We start from the raw sequence: 27762 nt of genomic DNA on the forward strand, positions 1-27762 counted from the left end.
AAAGGAAATAAATACGAAATTATCACGTATATCATCTCATATCATCAAACCTTCTTCTAAATTATTTAGCATTTTAAGAATTTTAATTTATTTAAAATAAATTTCTTATTTGACGTAAATGGTTAAGAAATTCAGAATGATTTGAATTTTTCATAATAAAGAAAATGATTTTAACGAGTGTGAATGTTTGTGTTGGGGTAATTTTGAGAACCACACAATATAGGATACCCGTTTATCAACAAAAAGAAAGAATGTAGAGAGGGAGAGTGGTGAGGTGAGCGTTGTTGTTGAGCAGAAGAGAAGAGAATTGAATCCATTCCAGATGTCATATTGTTGGCAAATACACACTTTGGCGAGCAAGGCTCTTGTTCCAATTCCACAGTCACAGTCACAGTCATTGTTTTTTCCTTATTCACATTCCCATAGCAGTATCTGTGTGGGTCTGAGTCGGAGGGTTCCTTGTTCACGGCTTCAGGAAATGTCCGTCGTAGAGTCATCCTCACAATACCAGTATCAACAACAGCAGCAGCAGCAGAGCACCACCACCGACTACTATCCCAGTGTCAGAGATGATGAAGAAGGTGAAGGAATTTCTAAAATACGAGTGCCCAGACAGAAACACATCCCTGTTTCCAAGTCCCAACTCCTAGACGCCATCATCCTCTCTATCCAAGATGATATTGATGCCCATCACTTTCGTCTTCTCACCTCGTAAGTCTTAACTATTAACTTATTTTCCTTATCTGCATCTCACTTTCTTTTTCTTAACAGATGCTTAGACTCTATACTTCATGCTGAGCATAAAACTATCTTAGAGGAGATGCGTTCCGATTATCAACTTACCGATTCACTCCAACAACTTGTGTCCAATCCCAATGTCAAGGAGGAAGGGAACCTCTATGATTATCAGCCTGCTTTGGACCTCACCGCTCTTTTACGATCTCTCGACATACCTACCAAGAAAGATTATGATACCGGCTCCAGGTTTGTCCCACTCCCAATACACACAGCATTACCATTTTCTTGTTCAAAATGCTGCTTTCATTGACTCATTGTTCCAAATTTGCTGTCAGAGTTACCATTGCTACCCGTTTCCAACGTGCTTTCATGCAGCTTCTTTCAAATGCACAATTTGAAGAACTATCAGCTAGGGACCTGATGTTAACGTCTGCATTGAACACAGACTATCTCCTTACCTTGCCAATATATGTTGATTGGAAGAGAGCATATGAGTCTAATGCCATAATATTTAGGTATTTCCATACACATTGTTTCTGCATGTTCGCCCTTTCATATTGAATTTTATATCTCTGGTTATCAATCTTTTTTCTATTGTAGGCGTGGTTATGCAACTGAGAAGCAGAAGGGCCTATTAATTGTTGAAAAACTGGATTACTTACAGTCTAAGTTTCTTCGAAGGACCTTCTTTGCTATATCAGAACCACTAACAAAACTTGGCACCTGGATAAGCGAGGTTATATTTTTGTGGTAGTTCCATCAGTTACCTTTTCTATTTGTGTGTAGAGATAGAGTCATGCCATTTTTCAGGAATGGGAAAGAAAAGATTCTTTACACATTTTCATGTATAAATAGATATTTCAGAAGATGTATCAAATGTGGCTTAAATACTTCCACTGTCAGCAATCTTCTATTGATATTTAAATGATTGGCAAACAAGAGATTATGCAAAGAAATTCAGAGTCATAAGGTAAAAGGTATAATAACTTTGAAGAATAAGAAAAATATAACATGGATATGGAGTTATATAAAGAGGATCACCTGCAGACGTTGTCTTTATATTCATCCACTCAACGCAATTAATTAGGTGATTAATCTTTGATCTCCTTATATGTAGAGTATGATTCAGTGGAACTTAAACTATATCAGAACCTTATTTTAATATACTGGCATGCAAGATATGTATGAATCTTGTTGAGATAGCAAGTGGGATCACATATGTTCAGTCAAGCAAACTAACCACACTGGAAATTTTTCCACAATCTCAATTCTATAGTTAGGCTGAAGAATTGAGATTGTGGAAAAATTTTATACTTCACATATAATATAACATTTGTATTTAGGTAAGAAATTAATCCAATTGCAGAAAGAGGAGTTAAACAAGTTAACTTATAATCAAATAAGTCACTTTTTCAGGCTTCATTAATTTGTTCTTGAATTGGGAAAAGATGTTCATCAGGTTTTCTTGAGTCATAATTCTCTCTAATTATTTAGTGTATCAACTGTCTAAGACTTTTCATAAATGATATTATAGCTTTCTCCGCGTGGTACTTTCATTCTCCATATATAATCATGCAACAATTTATGTTTTCATAATAAAAGTTCTTGCATTTTCTAAGGTTGATTGTTGCCTTTTACTTCTATAAGAGCCATAAATAGTTTTTTCTCAATTTTTTTCTCACTTGCACAAAATGTAAATCTCTTGACATGGTTTATCTGTAAATGTGTTTAATCAACTTAATCTTAGCCATCAATCTATCTATAAGAGCATTCTTATGGTTACTTAAATAATATCTCTGGTTTGGTACTATCATGTTTAGGGTATGCATGAGATGATGACTATGTCTATCTTTTCAAATTTTGTACCGTAAGTGTCAGGTATAACAGTATAACATTTTTTCCCCTCTTCTGCAGCTTTACGAAAATGCCTGTCAGAAACATGAAGTACAAAATTGGACTGAAAGATTGAGGCTTTGGCTAAAGGAATTGTCATTATTTCAGAAATCACTACTTTATAATGACCCTGCTTCAGATGAGCAAATAGGTGTGGACCAAGTACCAAATGCAGAACTTCCTATTTGGCTGGCTGCTCAAAGGGCAGTAGCTCGATATGAAGGGATTTTGTCACCAGTTGGTCCTCGTGGAAGGCTCTTGAGGAGATTGCTTTCTTGGATAGGACTTATTCCACCTATGCCAGAAACACCTTTTGAGGTTCACAATGATAATAACGCTCCTGAACCATACCTAAGGTTTGCCCCACAAATCATCTCTTTAATTACAGTCTGTTAGCTCGGCTTGATGCTGCTCTTATTATAAAAAGGAACAAATTGATATGGACCCCATATATGACTGTTCTAGGACCCCTGAAACTCACTCTCAAGTCTCAACAAGTCTTAAATGAACAATGAACAATCAAGATAAGCTGCCACAAAGGAAAGGACCTGTGATTAACCGGGTATGATTTGTTGGTTTGGAGTTTAAATTTCACAAGCCTGAAGTTCTCAGTTTGAAACCTGCAACATCCAAAAAAAACCCGGGTATTCTCATGAGAACATCAAGTAACAAGTTAAAAAGTTGTAAAAATTCATTCAGCTCTCCAAATTTTTTAGTGCATTGGTTTCCACTATATTCAGGCAAAAGTAGAATTGTCTTGAACCTAAGGGGTTTGGTTTAAGTGTTTATTTTCTGAAAATAATTTTTGTTTTTAAATTTTCAAGATTTAGAAAACATGTATTGAGAAGAAAGTACTTTGAGGTATCACTGTGTTTTCACTTCTTCAGAAAATGTTGAAAACATTGATGTGTTGTTTTCAGTTTTGGGCATGCTTTTGAAAATATTTTAAACAAATGTATTTTCACTCTTATTTTTTCTTTTATTTGAAAATGAAAACAGAAAACACTCAAACTAAACGTCAATCAAATCCTAACATCAAATTTGGGTGTCATTATTACAAAATAAAAGAGGAAAAGATAGTGTATATCCCTAATATCCTTAATTAATACTCCATTCGGACCAAAACATAAGCAAAATTAACTAACTTTATGTTAATTATGTCTTTTAATTCTTGTAATCGTATTTAAAAAGTAATCTTTCCCCCTAAAGTATCCTTTATTGAAACTTGATATCAAGTATAAAAAGGAGTCATTGAAAGGTATTTTTAGAATGATATCATTAAAAAGGGTATAGTTAAAATTTTCTTATATTTGAGTTCATTTTTTTTTCTTATATTTAAGTATAGAAGGAGTAGTTTTTAATTAATGTTATGAATATGAGAAAGATACTGTGACATTATTAAAAAATTAACGGGAAACCAAACAACAAAAATAAATAATTGATCATTGACTCCATAAAATACGGAAAAGAAAATTCAAACTTGACTGTGTAATTCCCTCAATGGGCCACAGACAACAGCACATGACAACATGACAAATACTTGGACAATTTTTTGTCTTGTGTATTATTTGATTATCAATGAACCATACAACTATACAAGCATAAGAATAATAGAATTTAAATTATTAGTATATTTGATGAGGATTCAAAATACATAATACATACAAGCAAACTCATCAGTATATTCGAAATACATGATATAATAAGGTTGTTGCGACTAGTAGATAATGTTGTAAATTCAAAATACATGACATGATAAGATTGTTGTAGCTAGTAGATAATGTGAATTCGAAATACATGACATGATGATGAGTTGTTGTAACTAGTAGATAATGTGAATTTGAAATACATGATATGACACGGTTGTTGCTGCCAATAGATAATGAGCAAGAAATAAGAGAGAGATGGAAATATGCATGTCTTTTGAATACTTTGTACTTGAGACAAAAAGTTGTTTCATGATTTTCTAAGTAACAAGAAGTTGAGTGTCTTCATCTGATTAATTTATGTTGTCACATAAACTTGTTTAAAATCAAACGTAGAATAAAAATATTTTAACAAATCAAACGGACCCTAAGTGTGTTCCTTGCACTTCTTCAAGTTAGTCCTTATGATTGGACCAATGAAAATTTGAACAGAATCTGTAAGTTTCTTTCCTTATATGCTATCCATTCTCTCATCACGAATGATCTTAACTTTCCTTGGAGTCAGCTTTGAACTGATATTGTTGATTGCACTCATGCACCGTGATACGTATTGTATCTTCTGAGAAAGCTGTAAAAATGACAGAACAGGATAAAAGAGGTAAAATGCACAGATAATGAGAGCAGATTGCTCCCCTAAGTCAGAGAAGGTTCTCTACACTCCCAATTTCATTCCAAACTTTTCATAAAAACCTATCATGATTATCCCTTCCCTATATAACAGAAATTCCCCTCAGCCCTCCCTCTCCTCTAACTAACTCAAACCTATTTCACGAGGCCTCTAATTATGAATAGACCCTATTGCCCTCTTGGACCTACGTGTGTACATTTTAAAAGGTTTCTCACTATTGGGTTGGTTGGGCTAGTTCCCATCACACCGATTGTGGCATAGCAAAATCTGATCAACAAGGACACAGCGCAAAATAGACAAAAATAATTTATACACCAAAAATTAAATAAATAATGGAAGTATTATCTATATTACCTTTTCATATCATAGATACTTCTAGGTTTTTCTGAAGAGTGCTTTCTCATCCATCAAGTGTAAAGAACCTCTTGAAAGTATCTAACAAATCTCCCAAATATTCTAATTTAATGCTATATTTTGTCAAAAAAGTTGTTGTAGTGTCAAGTTTCTGTCTAATCCATTTTGGAGACAGACATGGCTCCTTTCTTGAAGGTTTGTTGCTTTATAGCTTGCAGTTAAGCTGAAACAATATCTTAACATAAATCACTCTGACATCATCATCATCATCACACCGCGATAGTAAAATCTTGTCACACCACAATAATAAAAACCAAAAACTTGGGTCCGTGCCAATTGAGCTACCTGCTAGTTGACATTGTTTATTTTAAATATCCTATGTTTAGTTTGCTAGTTTTATTTTAGGATAATTTGGTTTAAGCATCATTGTTTGACATGACCAATCAATAGAATTCCCCTTCCAGGCCTACTTTTTTATCAAGGATATCACTAAGTGATATATGGAGACCTGCATCAAGGAAATACTGCAGAAATGATACTTGGAAAATGTTGAAAACTTCCATTTCCATACTTTTCTCACAGTCAGTCCTGCAGGTATTCCTCGTTACCTACAATTCTGTGTAGAGCTACACAAATATGTATTTAGAGAGCCATTCTGACTCGACCTACTATTTGTAGATATGCCATACATCTTTGACCTTCTCGTTTTCATGATTTCTTTCCTTTTGCATCATTTTTCTCTAAAGGTTGAGATAGATTATACATCTATAAGTAGTTACAAATATAGTAGTGAGATTTTCCTAATGAACATGTTTTCTCTTAGTCTTGTATTGAGTTTTTTTTTTTTTTGTGAATAGAGTTTATGTTCCTAGTTGTAAGAGTTAATAAAGTTCTTTACTGGCAATGATTTACAAATATAATTATGCTGGAAAAATTGATCCAAATTTGTTCTCAAAATAGGAGCCAGCATTTGAAGAATTAATTCTACTGTATACCAAGGAAGTTGAGGAAACAAATGCTAAAGATAAAGCAGAGGTTCCATCATTGCAATTAAAGATCTATGAGAGAATTCCTATTCCAGATTTACCGGTAATAATTTTGCCTATGCAGGGACTGTCAGATCTCAGATGAGAAGACTCTTCTTAATGACTTGATGTTGTTCCTGTTGTAGCTTTCTATTTTTATACGTATATTTCTTCAGATGACACTCAATTTTTTTCAGGTAATTTTCCCTCACAAAAAGCTATCATTCCGCATCATAGACACAGTAAGAAATCTGCTAATATTCTTGCCCTTTGTTTTAGAATTAGTTTTAAACTCATTTAAAGTTACATGCTATGTGTGTTAAGTATTTTTATATTTTTATTCTGTATATGATAAATTGTGATGTAATTTGAGCTTCCTCCCTTTATTAATAATTTTTCTCAGACCACACATTTCTTTTTTAATCAGCGGTGTCTGGATAATCCAGTTTTTTTTATCTAATAAAGAGGATATGTTTGGTGAAACTTTCATGATGGTGTTAGTGTTCATACTTCCTTAATGTATCTTTGGTCGAGACTATACACCAAATAGGTAAATGATAGGAAGATAAATTTACAGCTACTGACTATACTAAAATGACTACCATTAGAGAGCTACTAAGAAGATAAAAATTACTGCTATTCAAGATATTTCTTATCATTGATGACTTTACACCGTGGAAAGCCCTACATTAAATAACTATCCCAATGAATGGCAACCCTACAAGTGTCAACATCTGGCTTTAGGATTTTAAATTAAAAATAACATTTAAACAATAATATTCTAAGATCCGAAGTCCATTCTATAAGTCAACATCTGGCTTTAGGAAATTAAAAAAATTAAAAAAAACATTTAAACAATAATATTCTAAGATCCTAAATCCATTCTACAAAACCCTACAAGTGTCAACATCTGGCTTTCATTCCTCACTTTAATAAATTTAATAATAATATAATGGTGAGATAATGTTATGATATTGTAAAGGTATCTTTACCTTCATTTGTTTATCCTTGTAACTGTTAACTGTAAACTTACAGGTGCGCTTGGATGTTGCCACAATTTTAGGACTTCTGGCATACTTCATAAACTACAAATTTGAGAATGTCTTATCTTCCCCGTATGTACAACTCAGTTTCATACTTTCATATATGATAAATTGATAATATTCCTAAATTATATTGCAGCATCTCTATAGATGAGTTTTTTTATCTGATTCATATGATAGTATGAAAAAAGATATTTCATATGATAATATTCCTTTTCCTAAAAGATATTCCTAAAAGATGAGTTTTAATTATGGTTATAAGTTCTTCATAATTAGGCTTAACTATCTCTTATTATGAAAAATGGAAATTATAAATTTAGGTCATATAACCATACATGAATGGTTAAGATTAAAAAACAGTTAGTGGTCACATGACCACTTAAAATGTCATGTGCATTTTCTTTTAATCTTGATTATTCAAGTATGATCTAATGGTCTGTATTTGTAATTCTCATTTCTCACAATAAGATTTCTCATTTGATACTCTCCATATATATGATGAACATTTTTCTTGATGGTCTAGAAAGAAACTCCCCATTTCTACCTTCCACCATTAACTTTCCCAGCTTAGAAGTTTCATCATTTGACAAACTGTTGTAGGGCTTGTAATCAATATTTACTTCGATTTTGTCAGATCAGCAATATTACTTGATGTAGTTGCTGTAAGTGCCCTAATAATATATGGGAGTCGTGTGGTTCTAGGCTACAAACAGACATGGGATAGGTATCAGGTAATTATCATCATCTTTTCTTGTCCTGTCATGTCAGAGATTATTATGGAAGAAGATTATGAAAGCATAGTTCTTTCTTCCGCATTCTGTGGAAAGGAAAATCTCTAAACTGTCAAGAATGTTATATTGCAGTTGTTAGTCAACAAGACACTTTATGAAAAAACATTGGCAAGTGGCTTTGGCTCAGTGCATTTTCTTCTAGATGCTTCTGAACAGCAGCAAGTGAGAAACTTCCCTTGTTATGCTTTCTGTGCATTCTGTGGATAACTTTACTCTGATGTTGTGGGGGCAAAAGCAACCAATGCCGAATCAATCATTTCATTAAGTGCAGTAGTGCTCAATTTTTTTTTTGTTGGGTTTTATAAAATTATTTGAAGGTTTTAAATATTTTTGTTTGATGATTTTAAGTTGTAATCTATTTCTAAAATCTAAACTATTGAATCATGTAAATATTCTTGTATCGATTGGTCATCATGTAAATGTATCTTGCATCTATTGGCCTGGAAAAACATTTAAGAATCATGTACCAAATTGTGGTTGGATGGTGATTTTGTCAAACTGAAAATCAGATCACGAAATAATTCCTTAGTAGAATTGATTCAATTTTTTGTGAATATAAACAATTATGAATTGATTTGTGTGGTTTATGTTATGAAACAAATGCATGAACAGTAGCTCCAGTAGGTAGATAAGGTTATTTACACTATTTACCTTGTAAAATGGGAGACTGCTCTGCCAAAATAAGGTTTCTTCTTTCCAATCTCGTCGGTATGTATTCTGATCTTAACTGATTTCCGTCTCCCTAAACTTTACATATGCAGTACAAGGAAGCTATTTTGGCTTATGCCATCCTGCTCAAAGCAGAGAAGAGTCAGGTTTGTACAGTTGTCTGCAAATCCATCTTATGATATAGCATTCTAAGTGAAACATAGATCATATGTGTAACATTCTTGACTGCAGGTTATTTCTCGGCAAAGTGTTGGAGAGAAGTGTGAGAGATTCATGTATGAAGTGTTTAAAGTAAAGGTGACATTATTAACTTTTTTTTAGGGGGGGTGTCTCCTCTCTGAAGTTAATACTTTAGTCTGTTACGTGGCAGTGCTGCCTGCTAACCATAATCATTACATAATTTGCATTCTTTGACAATTTGAAATTAGCAGGTTGAAATGCCAATTGACAAGGCACTCAATACATTATTAAGGCTGGGCTTAGCAACTGAATCTAGTATTGATGGAAGGCGGGGATTGTTGGCTATGCCTTGTCCGAAGGCTTATGAGGCCCTTAAAGAACGATGGAATAGTTTGCTCAGTTAAAACGTGCGATGTGCACGTTCCATTGAGTACCGGAAACGACCTTCCCTGTTTAATAATAAAAGGCATTGTATATAGTAAGTATATAAACCCAACATGGCATCCGGTAATAGTTCTGTAGATAGATGAGACTAGGCATTATTCATGCTGCACTTTATTTTATTTTATTTATAAATCAGTGTATTTTGTTCGATCTTTTTTCATCGATTCCATAGATTAGCACAAACCTTGTAATGCAGCAGCCTAGGAAATGACTATATCGCCTCAATGCAATAGAGAATCAAAGCACAAAATAAATAATTTACGTATTACATTCTGGATGGAAATGAAAATGAATAGAAAGAAAAGAGAAAATTAATGAATTTTTTTAATTGTTTGGATTAAGAGAAATTAATTTTTTCTCTCTCTACTTATTGAAATTGATGGAGAAGTAAGAAGAAAGATAATAAATTCGATATAGGATTACCATTTTATCCCTTATCCCAATGAAAAAAATTCTAGAAATGGGGGTATAGTAGTATTATTGAGCATTTGAGCTTGAGCTTGTTGGCGACAAGGAGGGGGTGTTGCTAGGTGCACCAGTATTATTGTTTGTATACCCAACAATTTTATTTAATTTTGAAGTTGTCCATGTGCTTTCTTCATTTTTAAGTTGGATTTTTCAGTTATGCTTTGTTCTTCATTTTTTTCATTTCCTCTTGGTTTTTCATTGTTGTGAGAGGTGTCGCTTCGGTCAAGGTGAAATTGTTAAGGAGGTTCGTCGGTGGTGATTGTTACGGTGGTTAGTTTGGTTGTTAACGAAGATACGTCGGAGGTATGCCGTTAAATTTTTTTGTTTGCGTAACATATGGATTTAGTAATCCTTAAGTTTTAATATAACTTACGGATTACATAATTCGTATGATTTATATGGATTGTGTAATCCGTATGATTTATACGGATTACTTAATCCGTATGATTTATACGAATTTTTATTTATTTTTTAAATAAAAAGAAATATTAAATTTTTAAATTTTTTTAAATTATAAATATGTTAGTATGATTGTTAAAAACATTAATTTAATGTGTAAAGAAAAATTATTTGTTTATATTTTTATTTGAAATATAATTCGTATTATTGTTTTAAATGTTTTTAAAGAAGTGTAGATTGTTAATTAATTTGTAATTACTTTTTTTATATTATGAAAATGGTATGATTTGTAAGATAATTTATAGTTGTAATATATGGATAATTTAATTGAGTTTTTGTGGTCTAAAATTGATTGTTCTGTGTGGTAGGTATTTGATGAATTAAAATTAAGTTAAATAAAATAATTTATTTGACTACATATGATGCGGTTATAATTTTTTTATGTATTATATGGTTATGAATTGTAGGTATAAAAATTTGATGTTATTGGTTTTGAATATATAAGGTTATCAATTTTAATGTTTATAAAATGGTATGCAGTAAAAAATTACGTAGGATTTTGTGTGATAGTATATGTATGGTGTGGTTAGAGGTTGTTTGTTTGTGATGTTGAAAATTTTGAATGTCTTGTTAAGATGGACGAAAATCAATGGATGTATGACAATATAATGTCCAAAGAAGTAAACAGATATGAAAATGTTTATATTTTTTTTATTAAGGTTGATGAATTCATGGATTTTAATTATTGTATTTGTTTATTGTTTTTTGTGTATTTGAAATATATGGTTGAATCTGCTCATTGAACTTTAAAAAGACTATTACAAAATAGCCTTTAAGACCTATGTAGTATTTGGGATGCCATGAACAACATGATCACACTGCAACACATTGACCTTTGAGACAAGTACACATATGGTTGGACATGTTTTTAAAGTTACCTTATACAAAAGGCTACTTTGCATGATATCAAGGTATGCTTTAAATCAGATTGTTGCTGAGTATGAGCATGTACATTATCCTGACAAAAATCCTTCTCGTTGTGGATTTGTTATGAGAACTACTCACGGTCTTCCATGTGCATGTGAGCTATCCAAATATGTTCTTGGTATCATCCCACTTGAGACAATCCATATGTTTCGGTAGAGGTTAAGTTTTTCAGACCGAGCCCCAAATGACCATAACCGAAGAGATGGAAACCATGTCCAAGCGATTTGAGAGCTTGATGTTTGTGGCAAAGCAATTCTAAAGAGTAAACTCTGGGAAATTGTCTACCCTGATCTAAATTCTATGGGTCCTCCTCCAGAAAAGGTCAACACCAAAGGTGTATAGAAGAAACCGATGACCAAACACCAAAGATTAACAAAGCGTGATCTGTCTTACTGGAAGTACGTTGATGTTTTACATTGTGTGCAAAATATTAATTCTTCAGTCAAACGTAGTGCATCATCTTCTGACCAGGGCATTTCAAGAAGGACTATGCAGATGTTGGATCAATTTCATCTGTTCATTCACGATTCCATTGAAAACATTGTTAATGTGAAAGCTGACGGTAACTGTGGATATCGTGCAATTGCTACGTTATTAGGTATGGGTGAAGATTCATGGTCGTTGGTGCGCAATCATTTGCTTAAAGAACTTGTCAAATGGTCTGATGAGTATATCAAACTCTTTGGTAGCATTGACAGATTTGAGGAATTAAAGAGATCCCTAGTTGATGAATTATTCATGGTATGTAATTTATGTTTTGTTTTTTTTTTTTAAATTTAGTTTAAATAAATGTAATCCGTATAACTGGTTCATGCAGGTTACTATGGATAAGTGGATGGATATAATCGACATGAGATATGTCATTGCATCAAGGTATAATGTTATCCTTGTATCGTTGTCTCTGCAACAAAGCATGACATTTTTTCCGCTTAGAAGTTGTCAGACCCTAATTTCATCCGGGACTATCATTCACTAATGTTTTGATTCTTGCTAGCCGAACTGCGTTGTTCGACCCCAGTTACCGCACAAGACGAAAAATCGTTCAATGTTTTGATCAAGAATGCGAAAGATACCAAAAAGTGGGGGCAAAAGGGTTTTTTCTTTAAGTTTCCTGGACCCTAGCTTGCCCAGGCTAGCCTTTGGCTCGCGGCCACTAAATGACTTCAGGGTGAAGGAACCAGCTTGCCTGGGCGAGCTGATGACTTTAGGACTAAGCCTTAGCTCGCCTGGGCGAGCTGCCATTGTCCCAAGTGCACATTTTTTCTATAAATAAGCGTGAAAGAGAGGTTGAGAGGGTTTTTCCAACATTGAGTAGTGAAGGAAATTGAGAGAAATAAGAGAGAAGAAGAAGAAAGAAGAGGAAACGAAGCTGAGGCGCTACCTATAGCAAACACCTACAATGCAATCTACATCGTTCCTTGTTCGTTGTTCTTCGTGTGACCATCGATTAGATTTGCTTTTAAGATTTGAATGTGATTTATGCATTCTTGGGGGTCCCCTTTGTTGTTTTGTGCATATTCATTTCTCCATTTATCATCAGTAAATCTCTTTTTTTTCCGTAAAGTTTAACCTTAATCGATCATTAGCACCGTAAAGTTGTCTCTTAAAGACATTGAAAGTTAATAAAACCAAAAAAATAAAACAACCGCATAACTGATTTTCTCTCCATCAAATTCACTTGAGATCGTTTAAGGTCCAACGCCTTAACGACCCCCTTTTGTTCTTATTAATTAAAAATGAACCTTTCAAAGGCATAAAAACAATTTAACACACAAACTTTCTCACTTTAAAGAACTATGTAGTTCTGAATTTCTCATTGCACTCGAGGATACGTACGAGCAAGGGCATCCCCCTTGTCGATCTCGAAAAATAAAAAGATATAAAAAAGGGAAAAGTAAGTAATTTTTGTAGTCCTGTTGCACACTTGATTAAAGGCTGTCATCTCTTGTTAGGGGCTTGTGAGGTGCTAATACCTTCCATGTGCGTAAACAACTCCCGAACACTTATTTTCAAAATTCGCAAATCCCTTTTTGGTTTTTCTAGCGTTTTTCTCGAATCCACGCGTTTTCTTCATGAGAAGACACACCCATTTTTCTTTTCGCCTCGCCCTCCTGTCGAAGAATAGATTGCGACAGAAGTCTATCACCAATAGACTCATCGGTGCATCGTGTAATATGTATTGATCACGTATTTGGCAATCATTTTGTTCAGGTAAATTCATCGTGTTCATATTTTTCAATTAATGAAATTAATTGTTATCATAACTTGAAATTGTTTGTGCATGTGTAACAAGTTTATTTACGAGATCGTTTTCTCCTATCGCCTCTAGCTTTGTGATGGTCTAGGAATTGTCATCCTCAGGCAAAGTAGTGACCAACTCCATATATTATTATAACGCAACAGTACTGAAATTTGATGATGTTCAAAAGAGACTATGTTGATTTAAGTGAACAATGAACATTTAGATATCGATGACATTTTAATGTACTACATTAATATGTAATTGTTTCACTGGAAATTAATGTAATTATGTATTATACCTTACGTTAAAGTTAACAATTTAAGGTTACTCCTTAACTTAGGGTTTAGTCTTACGTGCATTGTTAGAGTTAACTGTGACATGAAAACCAGGGTTTAATGTTACGCTTTAGGGTTAAATAATTTATGTTTGTCAATAGTAACATAAAAAATTCAAATAAAATTGTTAAAACAAAAATGTTGTCAAAGACAATAAAATGATACACATAGTCTAAAAATTTTCCTAAAAAGTTGTAAATGTCTTCATCGCGACCTCACATATACATTGTGATCTATAGTGACACCCCTAGCGATCCTTAGACAGTCTTACATGACACCGTGTGCTTCTGTGCCTTCAGTCACTATCCTTATGTTGAGCAATCGCTCCAACCTTTCTGCAATTGCTTGGCAAACCTTCTATGACATTGACAACAACAGATAAGGTATTTACCATATTGCATAATTAAATTAAATGAAATTAAAAATAACATGAATATATATGTTACCACTGCATGTCTAGGCTGCTCCACATCAGAAGGTGCAGGTGCAGGTGCTTCCTCCATAGTTATTGTCGCCACCGGGAACTCATGCATATCTGGGTGGATCCCCGGGCTGTGTCGACGTCATAAATGGATGCGAAATCATGTAGAACCAGCGGATGTAGTTCGGTGCACAACACAAATCTGGCCCACCGGTGCAAGGTACTTAGAGAAATGCATCCATTTGTCGTCAATATCTTCGAAGGATAACCTTAAACCCAAAAAATGTGGAGGAATCGTCTGAACATACCCAAATTGTCACACCACCCTCTCTGGTTGGTGTATGACAACAACGAGACCCCATCGGATATGTCCAAAAAAACATGAAATGAGGTCAAACTCTCAAGCTGCACGGTGGTCATCGTAAGGCATCCAACAAACATCAGCAGTCGTCAGTCGATCTAGACGCTTCTGATATATCGATGTTGGTAATGCCTTCGTAGATGTTCAGTGGCAGGCACGTGGTGACCTTTCATCATAGTTTGAGTTCGTAAAGCCTCAGCAATAGATGGAAAATGTTCATAAATCCAACACTACCTAAATTTGATCAGAACAAAAAAAAATCAAATGAACATATTAAAAAATATTAAAAACAATCAAATAACAACCATTGACAATTACCTATAATAGTGTGATATATCAAGCAAGTTGTATGCTGCCGTTATTACAAGTATCATTCAAATTATCGTACATATGCACTAGGGCGACAGCTCCCCAACACTAGGGCGACATCTCCCCATGCATAACTTCTACTTTGGCTGAGGTCTCGGAAGGCATCCAAGAACACCACATGCATGTGTGTTGCACTCTTGCTAGCAAAAAGAGTACAACCTAACAAATGCAGCAAATAAGCTTGAGCTACTACAGTCCAATGTCAGACCTCACATTTACTATGATAAATCTCTCGTAGCCATGATAGGCGTACGTATGCCCCATGACACTATATTGTCTCAGCTCTAGCTTTATCTCCAGTGACTTCAAGTAACTCCATTAACATCAACACCGCTTCGTCTACATGAAAAGTGTCGAAGTCGTGGAATGCGCCTATGATGGACAGGTGAAGCAAAGAGGTCACATCATCGAGGGTGATGGTGACCTCTCCTACTGGAAGATGGAAATTGCTCGTTTCCTTATGTCATCTTTCCACAAAAGTCGATATAAGTCCCTGATCGCCAGTATCCAATGAGCATGCGATCAAAGGACTTAATCATGTGGCAACGACTAACCCTTCAATCTCAAGAACAGACCTCTCGAATTTCTGAACCTTCCTTCCATGGGAGGATAGCTTCAATTCAGGTCGTTCCTAAAAAAATTTAAATAATTTTAACAATTTTAACAATAATAACAAATACTTATTGAAATATAATTTATTAAAAACTATAAATACCTCTCCATTCAAAACAATGACTACAACATGATCAGCATAGGCAGCCATGACTAATGTGTCATGCGGCCCGCCTGGAAAATCCTGGGCATCAACACCAGCTTCTTTAGCATGTTGGAAGACCTCTTCAGCTGTGTCATCCACGTGACGAGCATCCCCAACAACAGCGGCAGTTGCCCGTTGCATACTTGCGAATGTTGTGGGCCTTCACCGTTGGGGAACATCATCTGAATCACAATTATCTTTTCTCCCCAGAGCTCTTCATATAACTCTGTCTAAGGCACGACCTAAACCTCTAGTTCTAACCATAATCTGCCAATTTGCACATACATATATTCTTTTGTCAAAATTCAAACAATACTTAAATCAATTACAATACAATCATTCCTAAATAAAAAAATAATAATTTTAGAGTTAAAAGAAAAAAAATCAATATATTTAGAATGAAAGAAATAACTATTTAAAATCATAATTCAAAATAAACTATTTTTTATTTATAAAATAAACAATAACTATTTGCAAACAAAAAAGAAAATAATATATTTATATTTCATAAAAAACCTATTTAAAAACAAAAATAAAATAATACTTTTTGTATAAAAAACTTTTATTATTAAAATAAATAAATAAATTCATTTCTTTAATAATTTAAAAAATAACATACAAATTACATAATCCGCATGTAGCATACGGAACCCAACCACCACCCAACAACCATTAACGAAGGAGAAGGAAGCTTACCTCAACGGCAGAAGTGACGCAACGTGATGGAGACATGCTTAATGTTGACAACGAAAGCAGCCAACGACAATGGCGCGGAGGAAACCAAGGAAGAGGAAGCAAGAAGCCAAAGGTGCAACGTGAAGAAGAGAAGTAGGGTTTTTAAAATTTAAGTGAATGACATTTTTGCCACTTCACTTAAATTGTTGGGGGCACCAGCAATAATGCTGGGTGCACCTAGCAACATCCCAAGGATGGAGGACTAGCACACTAAAGCCAGTATGGACAAGTCCGTCACTTGCTTCAATTGTGGGCTAATTCCAATTTTCAGTAATATGTTTTCTAAAGATAATTTGGAAAGGTATTTTTTTTATTTTACTAATACTTTTGATTTTTTTATCTTAATTTTTTGTTCACTTTATACTCTTATTTTTTTTAAAGTTTATTTTATCAAATTGATTCAAAAGGGTTATTTTATCCAATTAAAAATAATCCGTTAGTAATATAAATATATTGACAATTAAAAATTACCATAAATATAAGGTTCTGTTTGGGATGATTGTGAGTTTTTGATTTTCAGTTTTTAAATGTAATTTTCAAAATAAAATGTGTTTTTCAAAAGTGGAGTTGAATTAATTTTTAATTCGAAGACTTAAATATGTTTTTGATCCCTGATATATACTCGACTTTTGCATTTGATCCCTGATAAATTTTTCCTTTGCACTTGCTCCTTAATATTTAAAAAGTTTTGTTTTAGATCCCTGTCGTTAGTTAAGTGATGATGAATCCGTTAAATATTTGATAACGCGATTTGTAGTGGCTAAAAAATCGTCAGTATTTGTTTTAAAATCAAATTTAAAATAAATTTCTTTCTCTCTCCTATTCCCCCTTTCTTTTTTCACCCCTCCTTCACTCCCCAACCTGATTTAAAACGAATTTGTCTCCTCCACTCCTTCTCCGTAGTCTTCCTCTACTAGTTCTACGTTTTCTCATGAAGTAACTCCCTCTCAATCCCTTACCTAATCCCTTCAATTTCCTTTTTTTTTAAATTAATTACACATGCAAAATCCTAATTTCTTTAATCCTAACAAAACCCCCAAAATTCAAAGCAGTTGGAGATCTAGTGAGTTCGGGATTGTTGGGGGGAGGAGGAGATCCGACAGCGATGGATGTTACACCCATACCACAACATGCATATAAATGAAGGAAAAAAAACACATAAAATGCACAATCTAATTAAATCAATTTTATTCAATAAAATCATAAGTAAATTCACGTGGATAAAATGTTCACATTCGCATTAATAACCAAATTAAAAACTTATCAAATAAAGGTATGAAAACATCTATTGCCCAAAACAAGGCCATCTAATTTTTTTACAAAAGAAAACAAGTTAAATAGCGGAATAACATAAAGCAACATGTTCAAAATATTATGCAAATAATACAGAAACTCATGTCTTAATGTCACATCCTATCAGCGCATCGTGTTCCAGCGTCCTCTAGCATGAGGTTCTCCATAGCCATCCACCTAACCATTTGCTCCCATGAACACAAAATTCGAGATCATCACATGATCCAAACACAAACAAAACACAAAGAGTAAGTTATCACATTCCTAACTAATAGAGAAAAACAGAACATAAATATACATATCATATAAATGAAATGTAACTTACTTAAACATAACTCACGTCATTCCACCACTTATCGCGTGACATCACATCTCAACACTACACGTCTCCCACATTTTCACATCATTCACGTACTCAAGTATCAAAACACAATATCACTCAACCAATCAATATCGATCAATATACAACTGTTATGTAACAAATATACTAAGACTCAATCCTATATGCAATGTGGTATCATGTCAGTGAAAAACCTCATTGGACGCCTAGGAGTACATTACAAGGCAGAGCACACATTGGTAAGTCAGGTCACTTTCACTAGGTAAAATTATAGGGAGACCAGTTAGGGTCACATTGTTTTGCGAGAATATTCCAACCATGTGGGATCAGCATAGACTTCAATGAGCACTCAAACCGGGTGTATTTACCGTAAAGGCCCAGACTCTGAAGAGTCCGTTAGGGCCTCTCCCTTCTGATTCAGGTCCAACCCAAAAAATATTTTAGCACATAAACTTTATCTATAAATTGTACAAAACACATGACTCCTCAATTATTCTTAAAATAATTTTAACTTGTCACGTCTCAAAGTGATTAAACTCGTTGGGTTCCCACAGTGGATCTCATCACAATACTTGTCGCGCATTAACTCGTCGCCCTTAAAGGATCTTACAGTCATGTGATTGTACGATTTATAGCTCATAACTCAATGCACACAACATCTTTTATTTTTCTGTTTTGGTTAACTGACTTAGTGGTTAGTTATTATCATATTTTGGAGTATATGGGTCCTATGTATTAGGAGTGCTTTTCAGTTCTGTAATTTGCCTATCTAAAGGCTCTTAGTACACAGAAAAAATGCACTTCTTATATTCTGCTCTTTATTCTTATACGTTAAATTGTCACTACCACTGTCACCACCATCATATTGTCATCACGACCATCAGACAACTATTATTATCACCATCACCACCACCGTCACCATCGTTGCCACCACTATCGTCACCACCACCACCATTATTGCCATTACTGCTACTCTCGTTCTGCTACCTTTGTCACTACCATTATTTCATACTTAGAGCGAGATAAGATAAAATAATTGACTCTTTTTTTTTCAATTTGTAACATCTTTTTAAAAATTAAAAACAAAAAATAAACTGAAACTCATGACTCAAAACTAAAACTGTTTTTTATTTTTGAAATTTTTAAAACTAAAAACAAGAAAACACCCTCAACAAGCCTAAGCTTCTTAGTTTTCTCCCACTACTTCCTCCTCTCTCTTTCCCTTCTTTCGTCTCCATCTATGCCTACTTGAAGCTTTTATCTTTCTTTTCAAATTCCATCTTTTTGTCTCTTATCTTTTTTTCATTTTCCTATTTCTCCAAAGACATCACATTGACTTAGCTCTTCAGAAATTTTTGGTTTTTGTGCCATAAAGATATGAGTAAAAAATTTCTTCATTGGAGGAAACTAAGGATTTGTCAAGCATTTGCTTGGCAAAATTAGTGAATGCATTACAGACACAAGAACAAAGGCAATTGATGAGAGAAGAATGGTCCATAGAATACGCTTTTCAAGTAAAGGCAGAAAACTCAAGAGGAGGTAAATATAGGAACAACTACAAGAACAAGGAGGACTCCTCTCCAGCTTGCTCTCATTGCAAAAAGACAAATCATTCTCAACAAAAGTGTCGGTGGAGGCCTGGTGTTAAGTGTAAAAAATGTGGCAACCTTCAGCACATGGAGTTGGTTTGCAAGTCACCACCAAATGAAGTAAAAATTGTTACCAAGCAATATGAGGAGGACCTTTTGGTTATCGCATGTCTTACAACAAGCAACACCTCAACTAATTTTTGGTTGATTGATAGTGGTTGTACGAATCATAGGATCAATGATCAAGAGCTTTTCAAAAAACTAGATAGAACATTCATTTCCAAAGTAAAATTTGGAAATGGTGAATTTATTCTGGTTAATGGAAAATGAATTGTGGCTGTAGAAAGTGTATAGAAACTAGAAACTAGATAATGAAGGATTTACATTCTCTAAGATATTTAGATAATACAAAAATTGCAATGCCGACTCTACCTATGTTTGCACCCCACACATCCTTGAACAAAAATAAGTTATTGTTGAAGGTGTACATTATCTCTAGGCTCTATTGGTACTAGAGTTTAGTTGAGAATTGAGAGGGGCCTTGCATGCATGTTATATGAAACAGACAATTTGACATTACAGAATATGTTTAAGGTTTTCCTTCTGTGGGCGTTGATGGAGCTGATGAGCTTTCGGAATGTGCAAGCTGCAGGTCACTGATCACATCCTGCAACGTGATCTCGACAAGGTCATGGAATTGTATATATCATGAGAGCTAGCTAGAAAGAAATGAAGGTACGTACCTGTTGCATGGAAGCTTCACTGTGGCTGGGTGAAGGCGTAGTGCATCCTAAAATGATGGGCATGGTCATGGTCATGTTTTGTTCAGCAAAGTCTCTCAATTTATCTAGCTCTGGCAATACTAGTTTGGCAAGGTCTGGCCTATCTTTTCGCCTGAGTTCCGCACACTTGACTGCTATTTTTGCAAGGCACAAGGCTTGTTCAAGAGGCCAGTCAGTAACAGATGGGTCCAGCATTTCCACGAAGGTATCCTTCTCTATAGACTCTTCAGCATGGTGAGCCAATCCAATTGGAGCCCTTCCTGTCAATAATTGTAGAAATATGATCCCCAAAGAATAAACATCCGACTTCACACCAAGCATTCCTGTTTGCTGATACTCGGGATCAATATAACAAAATGTTCCAGCTGCTGATGTCATGCAGCATTGTGTTACATTTTCAGCTACAGCCGGGACAAGCCTTGCCAATCCAACATCACTTATCTTACTCACATAATTCTGGTCTAGCAAAATGTTCCCTGGTTTCAGATCACGGTGCACTAAAGGTTCAGGCTTGGCCTGATGCAGGAATAGTAAGCCCGTCCCTATCTCTGCAGCAATTCGGAACCTCAGCTGCCAAGACAGAACACGCTTGTTCTTTTTTTTAAACAGACAATCTTCTAAGCTTCCATTAGCCATATATTCATAAATCAATATGCCATACTCCGGACATGCTCCTAGAAGAAGCACCATGTTTGGGTGTCTCATGCAGCTTAATATGTCAATCTGCATATATATAGGATTACAAGTATTACTCTCACAACATATTTGGCTATTCCTTTCATTCCTGGCATTATTATTAATAACTACTCAGCTAGCAGACTAGAGAATAGACACGAGTCTTTTAATTATGCATTGCATGCTTTTAGGTTTACCCTTGAGATCCAAAATTTAATTTCCCTTCTGTCTCTACTCATCACTACATGATCGAGGAGTGCCCATTCACATTATGGAAAAGGAAAAGAAGACATAGATGTAAGGGGAAGAGTTTGAGATAGAAAAAAAAATGATTTGTCCAACTATATGGATATTAGTATCACTCTTAACAGATTTTTCAAGGTCTCATTCATGTTTTGTGAATTAAACTAAATGCGATGGAAACATGTGATGCAGTAAAATACAAAATTGGTTTAGAATTACTCATGCCCACTGGTTGATCACCTCTTGCTGAAACTGTGACTTCCCTTGAGCAGCATCTGGACGTAGAACCTTGACAGCAACTGGAGTGTGATCAAGATAACATTTATAAACAGGGCCATAACCTCCTTCCCCAATTCTCTGGAGCTCAGAAAAGTAGTTTGTGGCTGCTTCAATCTCCTCTACACAATATCTCCTATATCTTACATCAGTTAGGGCTAGATTGTCCAATAGCTTCCTCTTTTCTTCTGCTTCTTTAAGAGCTTTAACTTCAACACCCGCTCTTCTATGTGTTTCCACCTCTGCAATTTTCTTAGATGCTTCAGCAGTTTCCATGGCTACTCTACATCTTGCTTTCTCTTTCTCTGCAATTGCCATTGCAGCTTCCTGTGCCAATCGTGCCTCTTGTATTTTTTTTTCTTCCTCAAGTCTCAAGTGGGTCAACTCCATTAACTATAGCAAACAAACGAGTAGTAGTACCAGTAGAAATGGCCACAATAGCACGTTTATAGAGAAAGGGACTATTTTATACACTTTTCAGAACTACCTTATGCTGTGATGCAAGTGCTTGTCTGCATGCTGTACTGTACATTTTGATCGTTTGCTTTAACTCGAGCTTCAGCCTCCTCATATCAGCTTCTGCTGCTTCATCCTAAATTGTTTTAGCAAACCTTTAATGGTCACGTGTTTGAAGATATGCTCGAAAAACTAAAAGAAAGCAAATAGCATAACCTGCTAGCCATTGGATGGATGGCTACTCTAATTAATTCGGTAAGACAATAAGTTAATAACTGAAGTGGTGCATATAAAAAAGTGAAAAAAAAAGTGCTCACTCACCTCGCTCTGTAATGAATATGAAAATGATGTTGCACTGCTTTCATGTGAGAATGACGTATCTGGTGAATTGGGGTTGTTGAACTTGAGAGCCCCCAATCGGGTTGATCCGAAGCTACGATCTGAATTGGTAGAAACTCGAGAAGTTCGGCCTACGTCAATGTAGTCATAAACGGAGGATGAACGTGCACTGCTTGGCCTCTCGGAGCTTACAAATGATATGTCTGTATCTGATTCTGGGAAGTCCATGCATGACATTCCATCCATGCCTCTTCCTCTTACAAATGGAGACCTGTTTCAAGGAAACTATATTGTTATGTTATTCTGGGCTAGGGATGGGAAATTTAATTGCTTTGATATAAGACTTACTTAATAGATTCATCCAGCCAGCCGTGAGGTTTGATTGATGTCCTGTCTGCAGCATGTATACAATGTGATTAAAAAGTGCAATGCAACAATTTAATACTATATATATATATGTGTGTGTGTGTGTGTGTCACAGAAACGAACCTCCCAAATTCATAGGTCTGGAGGATATCTCATGTTGATTTTTGCCCCGGTTATTTAGATCATGTATATGGCTTAGAAGTGGTGATGTATGTGAGGTTGGGCGAGTAGCCTTCCGAACTGAAGAGACTTTGCCCTTTGAAATGACAGACACGTTACAAAAGTCCGGTGCCCCCTTTGATATGCTACTTGATGCACTTGACTTAAATCTGCACAATATCATTTAATTATATGAAGTTCTATCTTTGAGCATAATATAATGCCTTCGTTGGCTTCTGTTGGCATCCACCAAAGGACTCTGTCCGCTAATATCAAAATTATTCTCCTTTTAAAAATAGTTATGAATCCAATCTTAATTAACTTGTTGGAGATACTGAATGTTACCGAATAAACCCATGCCTCGATGTTGCACCAACCACCAAGTTCTCAATAGCTGCATAAGAGACATACTCTGTTATTGCTTTCACAACATCAGTGTCTTCAAGTAGGACATCAAGGCATTGTATCTAACAAAATATTTAATAGCAGTAAGTAATGTGTGAACAAAAATCTTATACTTGTTATTCTACTAATTTGAGTAAAAAGATCGGGTGGGGGGAACTGTCAAACCTACCTCTTTGCGTCTACAATAGCAATGGAAAGTGAGAAATAGATCCTTGATATTGTTATCAAGTTGATAACTCTGCGATGATGCAGATGAACTGTTAATGTTACATATAATGGCCTCGTTACCCCCTGTAGCAATTGAAAAAAATTATAAGTGTTTTATGCTATGTAGTATGTAGTTACATTCCCCTAGTTTCTGTAAGAATCTTGTATTATGGAGGTCGAAATTTATTTTCTTAGTACCATTTTGTTTGGTTTAATTATATATATATATATATATATATATATATATATATATATATATATATAGCTTATAAAATTAAAATATTTACATAATGGATAAGCATTTACTAATTTATTTTTCTTAGATGTATTTGTGTATTATTACATTTTAATTTTACTGGAATTTTAAAATGTCAATCCAACGCCAGGACAATAATTAATTACTACTACTTGTTTGTAGGTTCAGGTTGTATTATTTCCTTGCTCGCACTAGCTAATTTGTTTTTGAACGACTTGTTTTTCTTGTTAGTCAAAGACTAGGAGTGTTTTTTAATTTATTGGATTAAAATCTTGCTTTTTAATAAGTAATTGTGGCTGGTCCAAGAAAATTTACATAAGAGATAATTGAATATATGCTTTTTGAACCACTTTAATTTTAAGTTTTAATTACTAAAGAAGTAATTGTTGTGTCTCCTTAAAGCAAACTTATTGATAATAGATAATATAACATAATAAATTGAAATATAAAAAGATAAAAAGATTATTGAAATGAGATGAAATAAAAATGTCATACTATTATTTAGATATTTTATAATAGAATTAAACACAAATTTCATTTTATCATTATAAAAAGAAAAAAAAGACTGAATTATAATATTTTTAATTCTCATATTGTCCTTATTTTAGAAAATACTTACTTCTATTCATGTATTTTACTCAACGGTAATATATTAATTATGTGACCTTTGTAAAAATATTCATGTTTATTTTTTACTCGCATAAGATAAATTTAGTTTTTTACACCTAATTTGATTCGTTAATTTATACACCTAAGAAAAAAATTAGTAATTATAATTATCATGGTAATATAAGCTATCAAAAAGATTAATTACTGTAAACTTCTAATTCCTATATTCGATTTTTATGAATAAAACAATTACGATAATAAAAATTAAAAGTCATATAGACACAGCTACGGAAGGCTAATAAAAATCAGTTATCCAAAAAATTAATATTATTATTATATGTATTGCCATTAGGTTTTTAATTTTAATTTAAGATTATGATTCACAATACATTTTTTTTACTAATTAAAAAACTCATTTGACTAAGTAGTAAACAAGGTTTTTTTATAGTAATTTTTAAATGTTTTTTGAAATATTATTCCAATTAGCATTCTTTAAAACATTAATTTTTACTTTTTTTATATTTTCTTTAAATTTTATTCTCAATATATTTATTTTATTTTTCTTAAATAAATTATAATTTTAATATTTTTATATTATTTTATACTATTCAGTTATTTCAACAGTTAATTTTATCAAATATTTTTAATTTAATAAATTAATTTTTTAACTTTTATTTATTAACTAACTTTCCAATTTTCAGTTAAATTTTTAAGATATTAATCTTGATGTAAATTAATTAAATAGTCTTGAGTCACCCACTGAATTGAGGCCACGTCAGCTTGATCACCTCAGCTTCTCCGCAGTCTTCTGTAATTTTTCGGCAATGTCCCACCAATCGCCACCGCACCATTTCAGCAGTCCAAAACCATAGCTGTGAACTACGGCACCGCTGCCATGAAGTCCCCAAAGCTGCAGGCGTGTGTTCCATGGAATTTGGGATATGCAAAACCGTGATAATGTTTTTGTGTAGGCAAGGTCTCGTGAAGCTACGAATCAAAAAAATCAATCGAGTCATAATACACATCTGAATGATCGAAAAGTCCATCAAACGCAGCTTATTGAACTAGTCAAATGCGACATCACCAACTTTGGCGTCGACTAGTTTCTGGAAAGAAAAGCACGAGCTCATCGCTGAGCCTTCGTACCGCGAATAAGTTTGAGACCAAGGGTTAACAACGACTAATATTTTTTATTATTAGAAAATAGAAATGGAGTTACTGTTAACTAGTTCATAATCTCACGGTTTGTTTATTTTAATTGACATCCAACGGTTTAAACCCGAGAACCATAGTGGAATTTGCCTGAAGGTTCAATCACCATGAACATCGTTCTCGAATCAAAGGAAGCTTTCTTTGCTCCCTATTGCAGTACTGGGAACGACTTAATGAAATGAATTATTATATACTCTCTTTCATTATATTCCATTTTCGTTTTTATCCCATCTTACAACCAATTAAAACACAAATAAATAAATAGATAAATAGGAGAACTTACTAGACACAGGTGAGGATGTCCCGTGCAAAACGTGGATTAGAATAAGAGTCTGGCCTCTGGTAAGAAGACAATCAACAGCCCATTTCAGAGCGTATTGGCTTCCTTTATCCTTGTCTATAGCCACTGCCACTAGTCCATTTACTCCTCCTCCCTTTCTAATCCCTGATGCTTTAGGACTTGGAAGCCACATTTCTCTTCTTGTCACCTAACACAACTCTCATATCATCCCCAGATTACCCAAATTACTCTTCGATCTTGTGCATAATAATAAACAACATCCTATTAACCAGGTTTTTGTTGTACAAAATGGTTCTTAACCCAATGTCGAAAACGATATATAGAAAGCTATCCCTAATTTATGGGCAATCAATCAAAATTTCCTTTTCTTACCCTATCAGTTAGAGGGAAACGCGAAAAAAAAGCCTTAAAAAACAAGGCCCCAACAATAGAGCACTCGGACGGAACGGAACTATGTTAGTATTTGGGTTCTGTTCCCCTAACTATTTTTGCAATTTCATAAAAAAAAAACTTATATGTATGATATATTTATATTGAAGTAATTGCTTTTATTTAGTGAAATTTGGCTTTAGACTAATAGTATTTAGGTGTCCATTATTTTTTTAAAATACTTTTTTCAAATATCTTACACAATTTTTTTATATGTATGATATTTTTTTATGTAGTATTTAGCTGTCGTTTATTTTTTTTTAAAATATTTTATTATCTTTTAAAATCTTTATTTTCTGAGTGCAGTTGTTGCGGAAATTAAATATTTTATTTGTTCTTCAAATCTCGATTGAAAAGGCAATTACAAACCATCCAAACATTTAATAAGATTGATTTAATAATGATCTTTTGGTGTTTATAACGCAGGTGAAATGAAAAAGTCTGGGACACAATCATAAAGCCTCCTTTAGCATAAATTAGTCTCGCCAGAGAAATCCCTTGAGACTGATAGCTAGCTCATGATAGAGACTCAAGAACAATACCATGCAAGACAAGCATCTATTATTTTTATTATCATGGTTGTTGTTATTATTATTATTATTATTTCTCATAAAAGTACGCATAACTATTATAATTAATGCTATTAATCAAACAGAAATTGAATGCATATCATTAACATCACTTATAACAAAAAATACAGATATATTTGAGCATAGTACTAAATTATACAAGGAAAGTATACATGTGCAAATAAGCATTGACTGAAGGAGCGACTATCTAGCTTTTGTCACTACAGCATCGTTGATCAAATTACAGATATATGAGCATTCCACCAAACTGCCCAAGGAAATAAATGCTAATCAGGGTTGTTTTACTCGAGTGCACTTTCTCTCTCATCTAAATACTCAATCTACACTAATTTGAAAAAATATTTTCAAACTACATCTCTTTTTTTGCTTTTTAGGGAGTCGGGTTCTCTCACCCCAACTTCCCTTCTTCATCTTTTTTTTTATATATATAAGTTTAAATATTATTAAAATTAAATATTATATTATATAAAATTATTTTTAATTGATTTTAAAATTATTTATTTATTAAATTAATTTATGTAATATTATTTTATAATTTAATTTTGTTATTAAGAAAATGATATTATTAAATTTAAGTATTTTTGTTACATTATTTAAATTATTTAAGATATTTTTTGGGTGAATATATGTTTTAAAATCTGAATTTTGTATAATAATATATTTATTTTAGTAAATATTTATTTTGTATAA

General features: G+C 33.7%; 2 protein-coding genes across 3 annotated transcripts; one reads left to right on the top strand and one right to left on the bottom strand.

Annotated features, from left to right (window-relative positions):
- The first annotated feature begins 226 nt into the window (after window positions 1–226).
- On the top strand, window positions 227–27025 carry LOC114376386. Of its 2 annotated transcripts, XR_003658944.1 has the most exons (16): window positions 227–711; window positions 772–984; window positions 1074–1253; window positions 1339–1474; window positions 2653–2987; window positions 5784–5913; window positions 6280–6408; window positions 6542–6586; window positions 7380–7459; window positions 8022–8118; window positions 8251–8340; window positions 8940–8993; window positions 9079–9144; window positions 9279–9505; window positions 10148–10242; window positions 26909–27025. XR_003658944.1 is itself a non-coding variant. In XM_028334480.1 (14 exons), the coding sequence occupies exons 1-14, from the start codon at window positions 323–325 to the stop codon at window positions 9429–9431; spliced, it is 2097 nt and encodes a 698-aa protein (XP_028190281.1). In that variant the 5' UTR covers window positions 227–322; the 3' UTR covers window positions 9432–9754. The 2 variants fall into 2 exon arrangements, 1 of the variants encoding a protein (XP_028190281.1); XM_028334480.1 differs by lacking the exons at window positions 10148–10242; window positions 26909–27025 and having other exon boundaries at window positions 9279–9754.
- On the bottom strand, window positions 20075–23526 carry LOC114376387 (U-box domain-containing protein 35-like). Its single transcript, XM_028334481.1, has 7 exons — window positions 23028–23526; window positions 22887–22932; window positions 22521–22809; window positions 22231–22335; window positions 21708–22136; window positions 20511–21272; window positions 20075–20434 (listed from the first exon to the last, which is right to left on the bottom strand). Exons 1-7 carry the CDS (start codon window positions 23245–23247, stop codon window positions 20357–20359), a joined length of 1929 nt encoding a protein of 642 aa, XP_028190282.1. The 5' UTR covers window positions 23248–23526; the 3' UTR covers window positions 20075–20356.
- Window positions 27026–27762: the final 737 nt, after the last annotated feature.

The sequence above is a fragment of the Glycine soja genome, chromosome 11, assembly GCF_004193775.1.
Source record: "Glycine soja cultivar W05 chromosome 11, ASM419377v2, whole genome shotgun sequence".
Lineage (NCBI taxonomy): Eukaryota > Viridiplantae > Streptophyta > Magnoliopsida > Fabales > Fabaceae > Glycine > Glycine soja.

Coding starts and splice junctions, on each gene's coding strand:
- LOC114376386 (XM_028334480.1), top strand. CDS start 323: ATGTCATATTGTTGGCAAATACACACTTTGGCGAGCAAGGCTCTTGTT. Junction 5,914..6,279: donor TCTCACAGTCAGTCCTGCAG/GTATTCCTCGTT, acceptor TTCTCAAAATAG/GAGCCAGCATTTGAAGAATT. Junction 8,119..8,250: donor AGACATGGGATAGGTATCAG/GTAATTATCATC, acceptor GTTATATTGCAG/TTGTTAGTCAACAAGACACT.
- LOC114376387 (XM_028334481.1), bottom strand. CDS start 23,247: ATGATATTGTGCAGATTTAAGTCAAGTGCATCAAGTAGCATATCAAAG. Junction 22,336..22,520: donor CATATTCATTACAGAGCGAG/GTGAGTGAGCAC, acceptor AAAACAATTTAG/GATGAAGCAGCAGAAGCTGA. Junction 22,137..22,230: donor CACTTGCATCACAGCATAAG/GTAGTTCTGAAA, acceptor TGTTTGCTATAG/TTAATGGAGTTGACCCACTT.